This window comes from Aspergillus melleus, assembly GCF_016097325.1.
Source record: "Aspergillus melleus strain CBS 546.65 chromosome Unknown contig4, whole genome shotgun sequence".
Classification (NCBI taxonomy): Eukaryota; Fungi; Ascomycota; class Eurotiomycetes; order Eurotiales; family Aspergillaceae; genus Aspergillus; species Aspergillus melleus.
Genome location: NW_025763373.1, coordinates 87733 through 102394, shown reverse-complemented (window position 1 = coordinate 102394; position 14662 = coordinate 87733). Strand labels below are relative to the sequence as shown.

General features: G+C 55.3%; 7 protein-coding genes across 7 annotated transcripts; 3 read left to right on the top strand and 4 right to left on the bottom strand.

Moving 5' to 3' along the window:
- Positions 1-323: 323 nt before the first annotated feature.
- LDX57_006954 (phytoene desaturase family protein) lies at positions 324-1857 on the top strand (the record flags this gene model as incomplete). Its single annotated transcript, XM_046088675.1, has 2 exons — positions 324-827; positions 901-1857. The coding sequence occupies 2 exons, from the start codon at positions 324-326 to the stop codon at positions 1855-1857; spliced, it is 1461 nt and encodes a 486-aa protein (XP_045944645.1).
- A 139-nt stretch (positions 1858-1996) lies between these two features.
- LDX57_006953 (uncharacterized protein) lies at positions 1997-3073 on the bottom strand (the record flags this gene model as incomplete). The annotated part of the gene is made up of 1 exon (XM_046088674.1): positions 1997-3073. The coding sequence occupies one exon, from the start codon at positions 3071-3073 to the stop codon at positions 1997-1999; it is 1077 nt and encodes a 358-aa protein (XP_045944644.1).
- Positions 3023-3990, bottom strand: LDX57_006952 (uncharacterized protein). The gene has a single exon (XM_046088673.1). The coding sequence runs from the start codon at positions 3638-3640 to the stop codon at positions 3140-3142; it is 501 nt and encodes a 166-aa protein (XP_045944643.1). The 5' UTR covers positions 3641-3990; the 3' UTR covers positions 3023-3139.
- A 916-nt stretch (positions 3991-4906) lies between these two features.
- On the top strand, positions 4907-5722 carry LDX57_006951 (uncharacterized protein; the record flags this gene model as incomplete). Its single annotated transcript, XM_046088672.1, has 1 exon — positions 4907-5722. The coding sequence occupies one exon, from the start codon at positions 4907-4909 to the stop codon at positions 5720-5722; it is 816 nt and encodes a 271-aa protein (XP_045944642.1).
- A 748-nt stretch (positions 5723-6470) lies between these two features.
- Positions 6471-8321, top strand: LDX57_006950 (Zn(II)2Cys6 transcription factor domain-containing protein; the record flags this gene model as incomplete). Its single annotated transcript, XM_046088671.1, has 2 exons — positions 6471-6547; positions 6605-8321. 2 exons carry the CDS (start codon positions 6471-6473, stop codon positions 8319-8321), a joined length of 1794 nt encoding a protein of 597 aa, XP_045944641.1.
- A 494-nt stretch (positions 8322-8815) lies between these two features.
- Positions 8816-10340, bottom strand: LDX57_006949 (uncharacterized protein). The gene has a single exon (XM_046088670.1). It carries the CDS (start codon positions 9610-9612, stop codon positions 8926-8928), a length of 687 nt encoding a protein of 228 aa, XP_045944640.1. The 5' UTR covers positions 9613-10340; the 3' UTR covers positions 8816-8925.
- A 1025-nt stretch (positions 10341-11365) lies between these two features.
- On the bottom strand, positions 11366-13897 carry LDX57_006948 (beta-glucosidase; the record flags this gene model as incomplete). The annotated part of the gene is made up of 2 exons (XM_046088669.1): positions 11366-13671; positions 13732-13897. 2 exons carry the CDS (start codon positions 13895-13897, stop codon positions 11390-11392), a joined length of 2448 nt encoding a protein of 815 aa, XP_045944639.1. The 3' UTR covers positions 11366-11389.
- Between the last annotated feature and the right edge of the window lie 765 nt (positions 13898-14662).

The window sequence follows — 14662 nt, the reverse complement described above, 5'->3', positions numbered from 1 at the left end:
CCTTTCTCTTAGATGTTCGAACCACCTTGAGCTCATTCCAAGTCAACAATGGCCGGCCCATCAGTTATTGTAATTGGTAGGCAGGATCCATGCGCCGGTAGTTGCCCCTATTCTAACTATTCCAGGCGCCGGGGCCGGAGGGCTCGCGGCGGCAGCTCGGCTTGCCCGGCTGGGAGCCAAAGTGAAGGTAATAGAGAAGAATGACTCTGTTGGGGGGCGGTGCTCCATCATCCGTGATAATGGCTTTGTACGTGGCAGTCGAGGAATTGGAAGTCGCTCACTAATAACTGCAGCGTTTTGATCAAGGCCCCTCACTCGTTCTCATGCCTGAGATCTTTGTCGAGACTTTTCAGGATCTCGGAACTTCAATGACCGAAGAAGGCCTGGATATGCTAAAATGCGACCCGAATTATCGCATCTGGTTTGCCGACGCTGACACGGTCGAACTGTCATCTAATCTGTCTCAGCTCAAGCAAGAGATCCAGCGTCACGAAGGCCCGGACAGTTTTCCTAGAGTATGCGCGTTTATATCGGAGGCAGGGATATACTATGACTCGGCTCTCAAGTATGTTCTCCACCGAAACTTTCCGTCCATACTGAGTCTGCTGCAGCCCAGGGTTCTTCTGGGATTGCTGCGCATGCGACCGTGGACCACAGTCTACGGTAGGGCCTCTCAGTATTTCCATTCTGATAAGATGCGAAGGGCATGGACATTTGGATCAATGTACTTGGGTATGAGCCCCTACGAAGCGCCCGGTACCTATGCTTTATTGCAATATACAGAGACGGTTGACGGGATCTGGTATCCGCGAGGGGGGTTTCAAGCTGTGGGTTCCCTTCACTGTTGAGCGTAACGTGTCGCACGTATTCAAACAAGCACCAGCCATAACATTTCTTTAGATTCTTCAAGCCCTCGCCGATGTTGGCAGCAGATTTGGCGTTCAGTATCGGCTAAACAGCACGGTCGAGTCAATCATTGTCTCCAAAGACCACCCAAAGTCGGCCCAAGGGGTACGCCTTGCATCTGGCGATGAGTTATACGCCGATATAGTTCTGGCAAACGCAGATTTAGTATATGCTTATAATGAACTTCTTCCTCTCTCGCCTGAAGCCTGTGCCCTCAAACCCCGGTTGGCCTCGTGCAGCAGTGTCTCATTCTTCTGGGCTATAAACCGCAAGCTGCCACATTTGAACGCGCACAACGTCTTTCTCGCGAACAAGTACAAGGAGAGTTCTGATGCCATTTTCAAACACCACAGCATTCCCAAAGAGCCCTCCTTTTATATGAATGTCCCTAGTCGTGTCGACCCTACAGCTGCGCCGGCTGGGAAAGAATCCGTGGTTATCTTGGTTCCAGTGGGCCATCTCACCAGTACGTTGGCCGATGAAACGCAGTCATGGGAGCAAAGAATCTCAGCCATCAGGGACTTTGTGTTGGAGACTCTCAAGCTGCGAGCAGGACTAGAGGACTTAAGATCCGACATCCTATTCGAGAGATACGAGACCCCGGCTTCATGGCAGTCTAAATTCAATTTGGACCGCGGTGCAATCCTTGGGCTGTCACATAGCTTCCTGAATGTTCTCAGCTTCCGTCCAAAGACCAAGTACCCGGACATAGAGAATCTCTATTTCGTCGGCGCAAGTACGCATCCCGGCACCGGGGTTCCGATCTGTTTAGCAGGGGGGAAGCTGGTTGCACAGCAGATAATAGTGAATTACGACAAGGCCGAGAAGGGTTGGAATTCATCAAGCTTTCCAATCATCATGGCCCTACTTACTGTCCTAGCTGTCACCATATCGCTCCTGGCGAATCATTTGTGTGGCAGCAGCTTGTCCATATACTTGCCTGAACACTAGTATCTGTTTCTCATGGTCTCATCCCTGGGCTTTACGTTGCTCTTTGTCGGTCTTGTTCTGAGGCTTATAGTAACACAAATATCATTCAATCTGCTATCTCCTGAGTCAGACATCAATTCCCAAAAAAGGCACATCGCATTCACTGGGTCCGCAATTCTCTATATCCTCGTTGGCTTTTGATCTGATCTTCCGGAAACCAATTCCCGTGCATCCCGTACGGCACTCTCTGGGGCAAAACGATTCTAGCCACGACATCTTTCATTGACCGTGCATCGATAATCCACAGCTCGCTGCAGGCGTCTGGCTTTGGTTGCCTATACTCGTCAAGCTGGGACTCGTCAAATACGTACGTCACCACCCACCCGTCGTCCTCGCTATGACCTTCATGGCGCGGTACGAAAGAGCATTCCTGTGCATACCAACCACTCGGGAACTTGAAGACTTGAATCACGTCATCTGGGTCGGTCGATTCTATAATCTGGTGTATAGATCTGGTATCCACTGCGCCATGGATCTGAGGGGGTGGGTCCGTTTTGCCCTGTTGGATCAGCGCCTTTGCGTTGACCTTTACCAAGCAGTCGATTCTGATCCCAGCAATGTAGGCAGATGAGAAGTTTCCCTCCGTCATTGAACATCCGTAGATAAACTGGGCTGCTCTCATCTCGCGATGCCGGGGGACGTGGGGAAATTCGAAAGGAATTACCGACAGAGCCCACTGCTGGGTAATCGCATGCGAGATCTCATAATAATAGAGGCGAGACTCCGGTTCGGCGGCGCACACGTTTTCGGGGGGCGTCAAACATCCCATGGTGTACAACGGTGCAAGACTGTTCTCGCGGCAGAGCAAAAGATTAATGCGTGGGCCATCGGGACAGTCTTCGTCCCAGGTATTGGCAGTGTGTATGACAATGCACGGTGAAGTGTCATGCCACCGGACCCGATCGGGGGCATGTCGAGGGAACACCCCTAGTCTTGTTCGTCCTTGCGGGTTGTATTCAACAGCCGACTCATTATTACGGACTTTTAACGGGTCTAGAGAAACCGGGCAGTCGATGAGCACCGTGTAGTGTGAAGAGACACCAAAATCGTGCATCAGCTTTCCCGACGCAACCCCCGGAACCGGCTGGTTGAGACGGATCGCCGAAGGCGACATGCCAGCAGGGACGATGGAATATTGAATGAACGGGGGCAGGAACGTGGAGTGGAAAAGAACCATCTCCCCTGTTTCGTGGTCCACACGCGGCTGGGAGGACAATGCTCCATCAGTCTCGGCTTTCTGCTACTAAATCATGCATGTCATACTAACATGTGCCGTGGTCATTTCCTTGTAGAAACCCTCGATGCCCTTTCCTCCAAAGTAGGGCTCGCATGCGCTGTCATCTGCGAACTTTCCTTCGCCTTCTGCACAAGAGCCCGTGAACCATCCAACTGTCTCTAGCGACGGCAGAAGGACCCTCATTGGAGGCCCGATCTCATTCGTTGCCAGCACTCGCCCATCATGATGAACGATATTGGTATTCGCGGCTCCTACCCTCTTTATTGGGCGAGCGATCAACTTCAGAAGAGACGCAAACACAATTACATAGGTACGGAGCATCTCAAACATTATTTGGAACCGAGATGGATTGGGGTCGACCAACGTCGCCATGCTCGGTATAATAGGGTAAAGGGCTTGGTTCTTTCTCGTGGCACAGTAGACATCGGTCAGAACATATTGGTTGGTAAATAGCGGTCGCGCTCTCTGGCAGCCAGCGATCCGTTGAAAGAAAACACCCGTCAACATTCCGTCTCCATCAAACCAGTGGAGATCGCCGTGACTGTTGTCATCTGCCAGTGGATTGCTGCCGTTGCGGACATATTGACCACCGATGAACTCGTCAGGGATCGACCCTTGGAATTTACAAGGGACAGAGGAGAGGGTGGTTCTTATCGGGGCATAATTGCCTTCTAGATACCTAATATTTGTCAGTATAGAGCATAATGGATCCTATCAACCAGCTCGTACGGGTGTCTTTCACTGCGTTTAGGCATGCTGTGTATAGTGTTTCCTAACGGACGTCAGAGTAAGTGCTAGACAGAAACATAAGTTTCGAAAAGCATAATAGAAAGGGATCAAGGAGGATAGCAGTTAAGATATATGAATGCTCCATGATGATTCCTTGCATCTAATGGAACCCTATGGTAACCTGCAGAGTTTAGAATTACTGGTTTGCGGTGGATCGCCTAGCAATGGCTCCATCGGGGAATCGAAGCAGGTTCTGCTCTGCGTATGTCGTCAGTTATGCTGGAGACAAGAATGTGTATGAATTAGAATTTCGAGGATCCCATGGGACGCGCAATTCAAATGCCGGAGACCCAAAATGGCCATGACACTATGCACGCCAGACCCCCTTGTCCAGTTCGCCCAGAAACGAGGGCTTAGAGAAGGTCGGCAGCCCAGCCTTGAATTTATCCGGCCTTGCTGAGAAAATGAGGAAGGCGTTGCAGTATGTCAACGTGGCTCGGGATTGTTAATGGCCACGACACAGCAATTAACCGGGTCTATCTGCCGACTAGTTGGTTGGAAGAAGTCGGCCTCTATCCCGCCGATGTTATTTTTTGTTCTTCAGACCCTAATGTAAACCCGAACACGTTATTGCATCGTGTGATAATGACTGGAGTACGGAATGACTGGTAATTGGACTATAAGATCATCTCTGCCGCAGCCTTACTGGCGGCATACAGATTGGTCGTATACAGCAGTTGGTCTTCCGTGAACGCTGGTAAGTCGTGTAGCATGGTTCTCCCCGTAGACCTCGTCTGTGGAGACGTGGACGAACCGACGAATCCGGTTCCATTGTCGCGCCGCTTCGACGAGGACATGGGTTCCCATTGCGTTGGTCTGTCTAAATGACAAAGGATCATCGAAGGATCTGCCGACATGGGATTAGCAGCACAGTGAACAATAGCATCAATCTCGCAGCTCTGCAGAGCTCGTTATTAGAGCAGTTCATGGTCCCGGGTCTCTTCGGGCACTTCGGCCCTCGAAAGGGCCGCCATACTCGCAGGCATGCGGCCGGGAGACGAGTTCATCGTACCCAGCTACACCTACGTCTCTACGGTGACTTCCTTCGTGCTGCGAGGGGCCGAGCCGGTGTTTGTAGATCTCGACAACGCCACGATGAACATGGACGCCGGGCTCATCGAAGCGGCCATCACACCGAAGACGTGGGTCATTGTGCCGGTGCACTACGGCGGTGTGGCCTGCAACATGGATGCGATTATGGCCATCGCTCGGCGGCACCAGCTCATCGTCTGCGAGGATGCCGCCATGGCGTGCACATCCACCTACCACGGTCGCGGTGAGGTGGATCGCTATCAGTGGCTCGATCTGGGGCCCAATGCCACCCTGTCGGAGGTCCAGGCAGCGTTCCTCTTCGCCCAGCTGCAAGCCGTCGAGACCATCAACGGTCGGAGGCGCCAGATCTGGCAGGAATATCACACGCGACTCGCCCCGTTGGTCGACAAGGGACACCTGTCCCTACCTCCGGCGGGCACCACCCACAATCCCAACATGTTTTACGTCCAGCTCGCGGATGCCTCGCAGCCCCCGGCCATGATCGAACACCTACGCGAGGCCAGCTTCCATGCCCATGCCCAGTTTATGCCGCTGCATTCCTCCCCCGACGGTCGGGCTCATGGTCGATTCTCGGGAGCGGATCGTGTTATCACGCTGGCGAGCGCCCAGCTGCTGTTGCTGCCCATTTATCACTCCTTGTCGGATGAGGAGCTGGACGTCGTCGATCGAGCGGCATTTGCTTTCTGGGGGGGAGGAAGCTTCAGATGGGGTTTTCTGACGGAGAAAGGCAGACCTATGTCTGATTAGCTCGAACTCCATACAGCACAAGATCATCCGCTGATGACACTACGTACCCAGTGGTGGTTGATTCCCTTGAGTTGGGAGTGGAGAAGTGGACAAGTTGAAGTTGGGAAGTTGGAAAGGCCCTGCACAACAATGCAGAGATACCTGATTATGCATGATGAGTCATCTATGCTCCGGTCTGGTCTCTCCCACCCCAGTACGAACCCAAGTAATTATTAGGGAGTAAGAGCTTCAGTCGCTCTCGGCCTGCGCCTGGATCACAATTTCTAGTTGCTAGCACCTGCCCACCTGCATTGAAATGGCTTTGAAAAGCGATAGGCCACTGCTCTTTCCTCGCATCTTCTCCTTGTCCGAGAGAATATATATCGTTCCACACTTCAACTTCCAGATCTTGGGCAACGACTATAACACCAGCTGTTGAAGGTGAGTGTAGCCGAAGGAGTCCAGCAGGAGTTGAGCTTGAGCAGAACGCCAAACATCTGCTATTGGGTATATAAGTATAGTATGCTCCGTGATGCTGTTTCGATGCCTGATTGCGCAGGCACCGAGGCACCCAGGCACACCCGCCCTCATTTCTTCGCCCCCAAAAATGGCGCAGTTCTTCCCTCTACTCTCTACTCTCTACTCTCTACTCTGGACTCTCCTTGGCCTCCCGATTCCTCACTCCTTCCCATCCGCCTTCGCCTTGTCATTCCAGGCAATGGGTTTACATTAATTGATCCTGCCCTTAGGGTTGCTCTACCAGGCCGCCATGTTGGTGGGGCGCTCCGAATCCCTCGATGACTCGATCCGACCCCTGAGATCCAGACGGGGTTGTACAACCTGCAAGTAAGTGTCCCCGTCTGTGTGTCTAGCCCCTGGCCAGCCGTTCTGATCGCAGAGTAGGACCCGCCGGGTGAAATGTGGCCAGGAAAAGCCGACGTGCGTGCGATGCAGCCGCACCGGTCGCCGCTGCGAGTACAGCCGCCCGACCGCGTCCTTTGCTTCGGCCCCGGCCACGCGGACGGTGCTCGACCATCCCCTGTCATCCTCGCCCAACACCGTGTGGCGGGAGCGTCGCGCCTTTGCCTACTATTTTCACGAGGCGGCCGTGTCTGTGGGCGGTGTGCTGGACGTCGACTTCTGGCGTACGATCATTCCGCAGGTGTGCCGGAATGAGCCGGCCGTGTGGGATGCCATGATCGCGCTCAGTGCGCTGCTGGAGAGCCCCGACCTCTCTCCGGACGTGATCACCTTCCGCCGGCATCATAGTCTCGCTCTCAACGAGAGTCAACGAGACGCGCTGGGCTGGTACTCCCGCTCGGTAGAGGCCGTTCGTCGGCACATTGAGCGGGGCGGCGTCGACCTCTTCGTCGGCCTGGTGACCTGCGTCTTGTTCATCTGCATCGAAGCTCTGATGGGTGGTATGCGGGAGGCCGCGCAGCTCTATGACCAGGGCGTCCAGCTCATTCTCACGTTGCGCAGCCAAGTCGCCGGTGGCGTGGTGACAGGGGACCAGGCTTCCTTGCTGGAAGACACCATAGTTCCCATATTCGTTCGGCTCGGAATGCTGTCGACGCACATCATCGCCCTCCCCGTGCACGCTCTCCTGACTGCCGCCGGGCATCCAACGGCGACCCGCTTTCCGTCTCTCAAGGCGGCCCGGGAGGCGATCGTTCTACTGGCCGCCGAGGTCCAGGCCTTCGAGCAGACCTGCAATGATTATCTCCTCATGTCGCGGGCATCCCGGGTTACGGACGAGCTAATGCAGCGACAGCAGAGTCTATCTACGAGACTGGAAGCCTGGTATTCAGCCTTTACCGCGTTGACGGAAACCCCATTGAGCCCCGGTCCTTCGTCATGCCCGCTGTTCAGCACCGGTGCTTTGCTCCTGACGTATTATGACATGTCCGTTGTGATCCTCGCAGTCTGTGTCACGCAGTCACGGATCGGCCATGATGCGTGCTTACAGAACTTCCGAAATATCGTCGAGCAATCACGCATCGTCATACATGACCTGTCGCCCGAGGACGGGGCGCCGCCGCTGTTTACCTGCGAGATCAGCGTTGGCTTTCCCCTCTGGTTCACTTGCCTTCGCTGTAGCGATCCAACCACCCGGCGCGCGGCGCTCGCCCTACTACGGCGAGCGCACAAGGTGCAAGGATTTAGTAACCGTGACCACGGGGCGACGGTGGGGGAATGGGTGATTTTGCTGGAGGAAACGTACGGCATGGCGCTCAGTGCAGGCCAAACCACGTGCGGGACGGCAGCAGTGGAGGCACAGAATGCCGTTGTCGGGCGTTCTTCCCACACTCGTGATATGGACGACATCAGCCACCTCCTGAGCACCTTGGATCTCCAATTGGCGAGCAGCCCTAGCCCCTCATTTTCGGAGATTGAGCCCATAGCGCCGTCGGCAGAGCTCATCCCAGAAGAGGCACGCATCCGGCCGCACGGTGTGTTTCGTCCGCGAGATGGCTTTCCCCTGGGGACCCCCGAGGCCGACCTCACCAAGTGGAGCCGAAGCTCGGATCAAACGTACTTGCAGTTTTCGAGAACGGAGCGTGATCGGTCTAACGACACTTGGCGGGTAATCTACAGCTATATACCCATTGATCTTTAGCCATGATGAAACGGATTCCTCTGCTCATCCGGCTGGGCCGAGCAGGCACGAGGCAATATCTTGGATTGGATGAACGCCTTCGCGAGCCGCTGACATGAGTTACTGCCAAGCGCGAGATGTTCTGGTGTCTTCCGATCCAGCGGCTCTTTAGGCGTTCCCGAGAATTCTCAACCTTCGATCAAGCCCCAGCTGACGGCCGGCAAAGCTCACCCGTAGAAAGACCCTAGATTGGCGAGAGTGGCGACACGGGAGCGATGAAACGATGAAACGCCTCCCTGTGGTTCCGGCCCCTTGGCGAAAGCCCCTGCCACCGGGTCGCGGATTCAGATGCCTCGCGGGTTCACCATCAAAATGCCGAATTGGCCCCAAATGGGATCATTACGCTCGGGGCCAAGCTTAATCCGGGGTTGAACCAACTATACCAGAGGACCATCAGCCTGCCAGATTACTGAGAGTATATTGAAATTAGAGGGTCGTAACTAGCTATATGCATAAGAATTAATGATAATTATTAGTGACACCTTGAAAATTGATCGCATTAGTCGTTAAGTGGAGACTCTTTCCATCAGGATCCCCCCACTTCTTCCTGGCTCCTTCCATCCCCCTAGCAGCTATACTCCACCCACCAGCCCGTCTCCTCGTTTTGCTCCAGGAAGACCTGATCGTTGAGGACCATCGCCAGCCGCAGCGACAAGTTCTCTTTGCAGTCCACGGCGGCCACCAGGTTGGAGCGCGGGCCCGGCGTTTCCGGCCAGAAGGAAAAGTCGGCCGATCCCAAACGTTCGTCGTCCTCGTTATCGAACACCGTCACTCGCGCCGTGTGTCCGGCCGAGAAGTTTCGTTCCTCGGGGATGCTCCATCCCACGGAACAGTCCTTGGCCTCGGAGGGCAGCGTCCACGAGGCAATCTGCTGGCGTTCGGTCGTATTCGATTTACTGAGGTCAAAGTTCTCTGCGGGGATCGGGTGGTCCGTGTCGGGGAGAATGAGTGTCTGCATCTGAGGCTGGAAGAGCCTGGTCTTCTCGCCCTTCTCCGGGCAAGACCCGAGAGGAGGCTGGGAGTCGTCGTCGGTCTTATCGGGGCAGCCATCTTGCAGGGCGCACGGGTCGACCGAGCAGCAGCCGCGGAAGTTGTTGAGCTTGCAGACGTAGAAGGCCGTGCCTGCCTCGCATTGCGTGTCGTCGCGAGAGGTCAGAGTCAGACCGGAGTTGGTGATCGTAGGCAGGGCCGCGGCGAGAGGCACACCGATCAGGCTGGCTGCCATACAGAGGGGGGATGCGCGGAACAGCATGGTGAATTATGCGTAGATGGAGAAATTAAGTTGGGACGAGGGTGGAAGAAGACGAGGAGAGTGTAAGCCGCGGAGGAGATAATTATAAAATTAAATGAGTTGCTAGTGATAGAAACACGGGTTGACTGTGGAGGATGTATTGGCAGCTCAGTGCGAGGGTGGCCTGCTTTATATCCTCGCAACAGAGGCTGTTTCCCGAAGTCCAGATGAAGGTGAAGGATCAATGGATCATCGCCCAAAATTCGGACGGACAGAAACGCGGCTCGCGGCCTAACCTCCAGTCTCCAGTCTCCCCAGATGAATTAATTTCCTCCCTAGTCAGGCCATACCAAGATCGCAAGGCGCAGATCCCAATCCCCTTCCAGGGATACGAGGGCCGGCGTTGGGACAGTGCCAAGATCGGCTAATGTACGGCCAGACTGATAGTTCTGTAAGTTTCTGCGGCTTTTCTTCCAAGTCCTGACTCCTGAGTCCTGAGTCTTGAGTCTTGACTCGTCCCAGCAAGCCAAGACGTGACGGCGGAGTAGGGCTGTGCTGATCACGCCCAACCCCCCTATGGGATGTCCTGGAAGCTCCCCGCTCGCTCCACCCGGGAGCTATTATTATCAATCCGAATTGATAACACAACATGTGTTTGCACTTGGCTGATTATCGTCCGGAGGATCGCTCAGCCTGCTGTACACCGTTACACCGATCAAATAAGCCGGTATGACATCGGGACGTGCGGCTGCCACCCCAACCTCCCGCCGCGCAAAGCCAACACGGTCTATGGAGTACGTCGTGTCTAAGGTAAGACACGCTGGCCAGGGCTCTAAAATTAAATCCCGCTCTCAGTAGATCGCGATCGGAGGCTGTGCTGCGACAACATCATGATTGTTACCGTCGATAGAGCAGCCAGCGAGGCATTTCTGTGCCAGTAAGCGACGCACAAAACAATGGCATAATGTGCCATCAATAGATTCACCGGTTGATGGAAAGAAGAGGCTATTGCTCTACCGTGGACTAGTTCTGTGCTCTATTCTTCGGGTTCATGGACACATGAGCCGTCGCAACATCACCATCATCATCATCAATCTCCTCCGATGTCAGACCCAGCGAGGTTAAGGTACGATAAACAAAATCCCCGTTGATCAGAATTGCTGAATTTTCCGATCGTCAGTGCCCGTTGGCCATGCATTTGCTGGATTGGGAGACATATCAACTTCGGGATATTATCTAAGCCTGTGTTCACGTTACTCATACTCCGGCATGGTCTGTTAGCGTAGACCGCAACAAGGGCGGTTCATTGCGTCGACCCAGACTTATGCAAGGGCTTGAACCAAGGGTTCATCTCGGGGAAGCAGATCGCACCGGTGTTGCTCGTATGGGACTCAAGGCTCTACTAGGCAGTATTTGGGCGCAGGTAGCAAGGGGGAGTTTGCCACCGCAATTACGTGTAGTGACTCCCGGGTTTTAAACCACCGACGGTCAGCGGAATTCAAATAGTGGTGCCTTCGCCCACGCGACTGCAATCTCCGCGATATAGATAGGCTTGGGTGGGGTTCATCTAATCTTGACAGGATCAGGTATCGAACGAGCTTATGTGCTGGGAGACGACGATAGGGTGGGTGACTAGTAACACGTCTACCACTCTAGATGACCAGATTTTCAGACGGCCATTCGGCCGACGAATCTGCCTTTGGGAAGCTCACAATGCAAACTTCAAGACTCCTATATCATGCTTCTTATATACATACGTACATGGGCCATACCCCAATCAAGCTATTCTTACCACACATCACTTCAACAGAGTCGCCGTGGCCTTCGCCCGGAAATCCCGACTACTGAAGCCGGCTTTAAAGGTAAAAGCGCCCGTTGGAATGCGCCAGTCCTGAGCGACAACATCCCAATAACTGAGGTCCCGACGCATCAGGTCAAACGTAACCGTCTTGGTCTCCCCTGCCCGCAGCCAGACCTTGTCGAAGCCACGCAGCTGGTTCGGCGGCGTACCGGAGGGGGTGGAGGGTGGGAATTGCACGTAGAGCTGGGAAATGGCGAATCCGTCGACCCGGCCCACGTTGGACACCCGCGCGGACAGGGAGTATACCTTGTCCCAGAGCGCTGGATTGCCGCCTGGCTGGACAGGACGGGCCTCGGGCAGAGCGGTCAGGTTAGATGGAACCGAGGTCTTGGACGAGAGCGTCGTCAGGTTGAAGGTCGTGTAGCTAAGCCCGAAGCCAAACTCGTAGCGAACGGGGATATCGTGGGCGTCGAAGTAACGATAGCCAACCTCCAACTTCTCGCCAAACCAGCTCTGCCAGTCGTAGGTGCCGTTTGTAGCGGAGCCGGTGGTCAGCGGCGCGTTGTAGTCAGACTCGTTGTAGGCGATCACGTAGGGAAGCTTGGCCGACGGATTTACGTCGCCGTAGAGGAGGTCTGTGATCGCATTACCGGCCTGCTCGCCGGGATAGTGCGCGGCCAGAATGGCGGTGACGTTTGGATGGTCTGCAAAGGGGAAGACGTTGACGCCGGCGGAATGGGTGACGACGACGGTGTTATTGCAGTCTTTGGCGACCGATTCGACGACTTCGTTGCCGTTCCAGTCAAACTTCAACGTCTGACGGTCCTCGCCCTCCTGGCCGTACGACTTGAGAAAGACGAGGCAGACATCAGGGGACTGGACGGTGAGTAGGGACGGGAGCGAGTTCTCGGCCACCAGGGTGTTGTTCAGATAGGGCTGCACGATGCCACCATGTCGGCGAGCGCGAGCCGTGATGGCCTCGAGAGGCGTCGACAAGGTGGTCAATCGGCAAGACCCCGACGAGCCGGAGTTCACCAGTACTCCGTACTCGGCGTTGGACCGCGTGGTGGCGGCATCGATGATCGGACCTGCGTCGTTTCCAGCAATAACGATATTGCGAGGCTTCCGCAGCGGCAGGGCGTTTCGCTCGTTCTTGAGGAGCACGGTCGATGCAGCACCGTGCTCGCGAATCAGGGCACTGTGATTGCCCCGGACGTCGCGGTTGCTTGAGCCCGTGAACTTCCAGTCATACAGCCAGTCCTTGATGGGGGAGTCGACGTTGAGCAGAGCCACCTGAGAGTCCACGCTGGGGTATGACGGCTTGTCCTGACCGAGCCAGTAGTAGGGGGTCATGATGCGCACAATCATGTCGTCAATCCGATCAGAGCTGACGGTGCCGTTGTTGATCGCCTCCGTCAGGTTTTTCCCGAAGAAGGATCCTTCCGTCCACAGCTCGCCGTACACCGTGAACCCTCCAGGCATCGTCATGTCCATACCACTCTCAATTGACGCCACACCGCTATGGGTCGCACCCCAGTCCGACATGACGTAGCCCTGGAATCCTAGCTCGCCCTTGAGCAAATGGTTCAGCAGGTACGAGTTCTGGCAGGCGTGCGAGCCATTCACCCGGTTGTAGGAACACATGAAGCTGGCCACGCGTGCCTTGGCCGCGTTGGCAAACGGCCACATGTAGATCTCGTGCAGAGTGCGATCGTCCACGTTGGCAGATACCGAGTCTTGAATGTAGGTGGTTTCGTTGGCGTCGGGGCGGTAGGTCGGGTTGCGTTGAGTCTCCTGCTCGTTGGCAATGAAGTGCTTCGCGTTCGCCTGCACCCCGGCGTCCTGCATTCCCAGGATGGACTTCTCCATGCAGACTCCCGTGAGGTACGGGTCGGCGGCGAATCCTTCCCATGCGCGTCCCCCGTGGGCGCTGCGACCCAGCGGACCGGCCACGGGACCCAGGATGACATGGGAGCCTTTCTGTTTATGCTCCTGCGCCTGGGCGTAGGCTCGATCATAGAGCAATTTCCGGTCCCAGCTGGCGGCGGCAGACACGCCGCTCACGAACACGCTGGAGTAGTCGCCCTGCTGGACGCACTGGGGACCGTTTTGTAGACACAGACCCGTGAAGTTGAGCCGAGGGATGGGCAGCACGTTGCCCACGCAGGGACCCGGTTGACCCGTGGCCATCCACGCCTTCTCGTCGACGGTCAGCTGAGAGACAAAGTGATTGGCTTGTTTCACGGCCTTTTCCCATCCTCCAATTCCCGTCGTTTTTGCTAGGACCTTGGTGTTAGCGTGATTCACGGGCCAGACTGGGTGATGGGCGATTCACTCACGCGACGGATGCACGGCTGGAGATTCGCCGTAGGGGGTTAGGACGGTTGTGTTTTCCGGGGGAATATAGCTGAAGGGCGTCCCAGTAAATGGGCCAGAGGGGTGGCATGTGTTGGCATCGACGGCTGCTAGCCAGAACGTCGACAGGAGCGCGCCCGTCACCTTCATCTTGGAATCGGGTTGATCTGGGTTGTTGATTCTACCTTTCTTGCTTTGAGCACAAGAAACATAGCCTGCTTTATATAATAGTCTCCACGTTCAAGGTACGAGAAGGGGTTTTCCACTTTAGGCAGGCAGAAGCACTCACCCAGCACTGCAGGCCTGAATCCCCAACTCCATCCCCACAAGTCCCCGGCTCGGGCGCTACAGACCGAATGGAAGCCGGGGATAGCCTCGTGTCGAGCTTTCCCCATGCCAGCCGAACCGATGTAGAGAGCCGTTTCCCAGAGAATGACCTCATCTCGTCGGTTGACGAAGATCCGAAGTTATGCCGGGACGGTCAGATCAAGTGGATGGTCCCCACATGTTTACCCCGCGGGTGAAGGCTTCGTCGTGGAGGTTTCAACTTCCGGCATTTTCAGGGCGGCCGACATCCGAGCTGGAGAAATGACGGTGGAGACCGCAGGCCGTAGGGGAAGGAAATCGGCCCCGTCGGCCTGCGAGGGATTTACGGTGTCATCTTATTGATCAATGCTCGGATTGACCTTGCGATTCAGAGTTCACCACAGGCCAGGATGGCGGACCGCCATGATGTCAGCATCTAGGGATTTTTCTTGTCTTTTTCCATTTTTCCTTTATAGTTGTATTGTCAGTATCCGTAGTTGCTATCCTATTTCCCTCGCTACAGCAAGAGCTAGCTAGGTAGGACTCGGCTCGAGGGACCGAGTTCGGACGGCATCCGCAGGGAAAGAAAAACAGGGAAATCGGAGACCA

Excerpts from the sequence above, each read along its gene's own strand:
- LDX57_006952 (XM_046088673.1), bottom strand. The coding sequence starts at position 3,640 with ATGTTGACGGGTGTTTTCTTTCAACGGATCGCTGGCTGCCAGAGAGCG.
- LDX57_006949 (XM_046088670.1), bottom strand. The coding sequence starts at position 9,612 with ATGCTGTTCCGCGCATCCCCCCTCTGTATGGCAGCCAGCCTGATCGGT.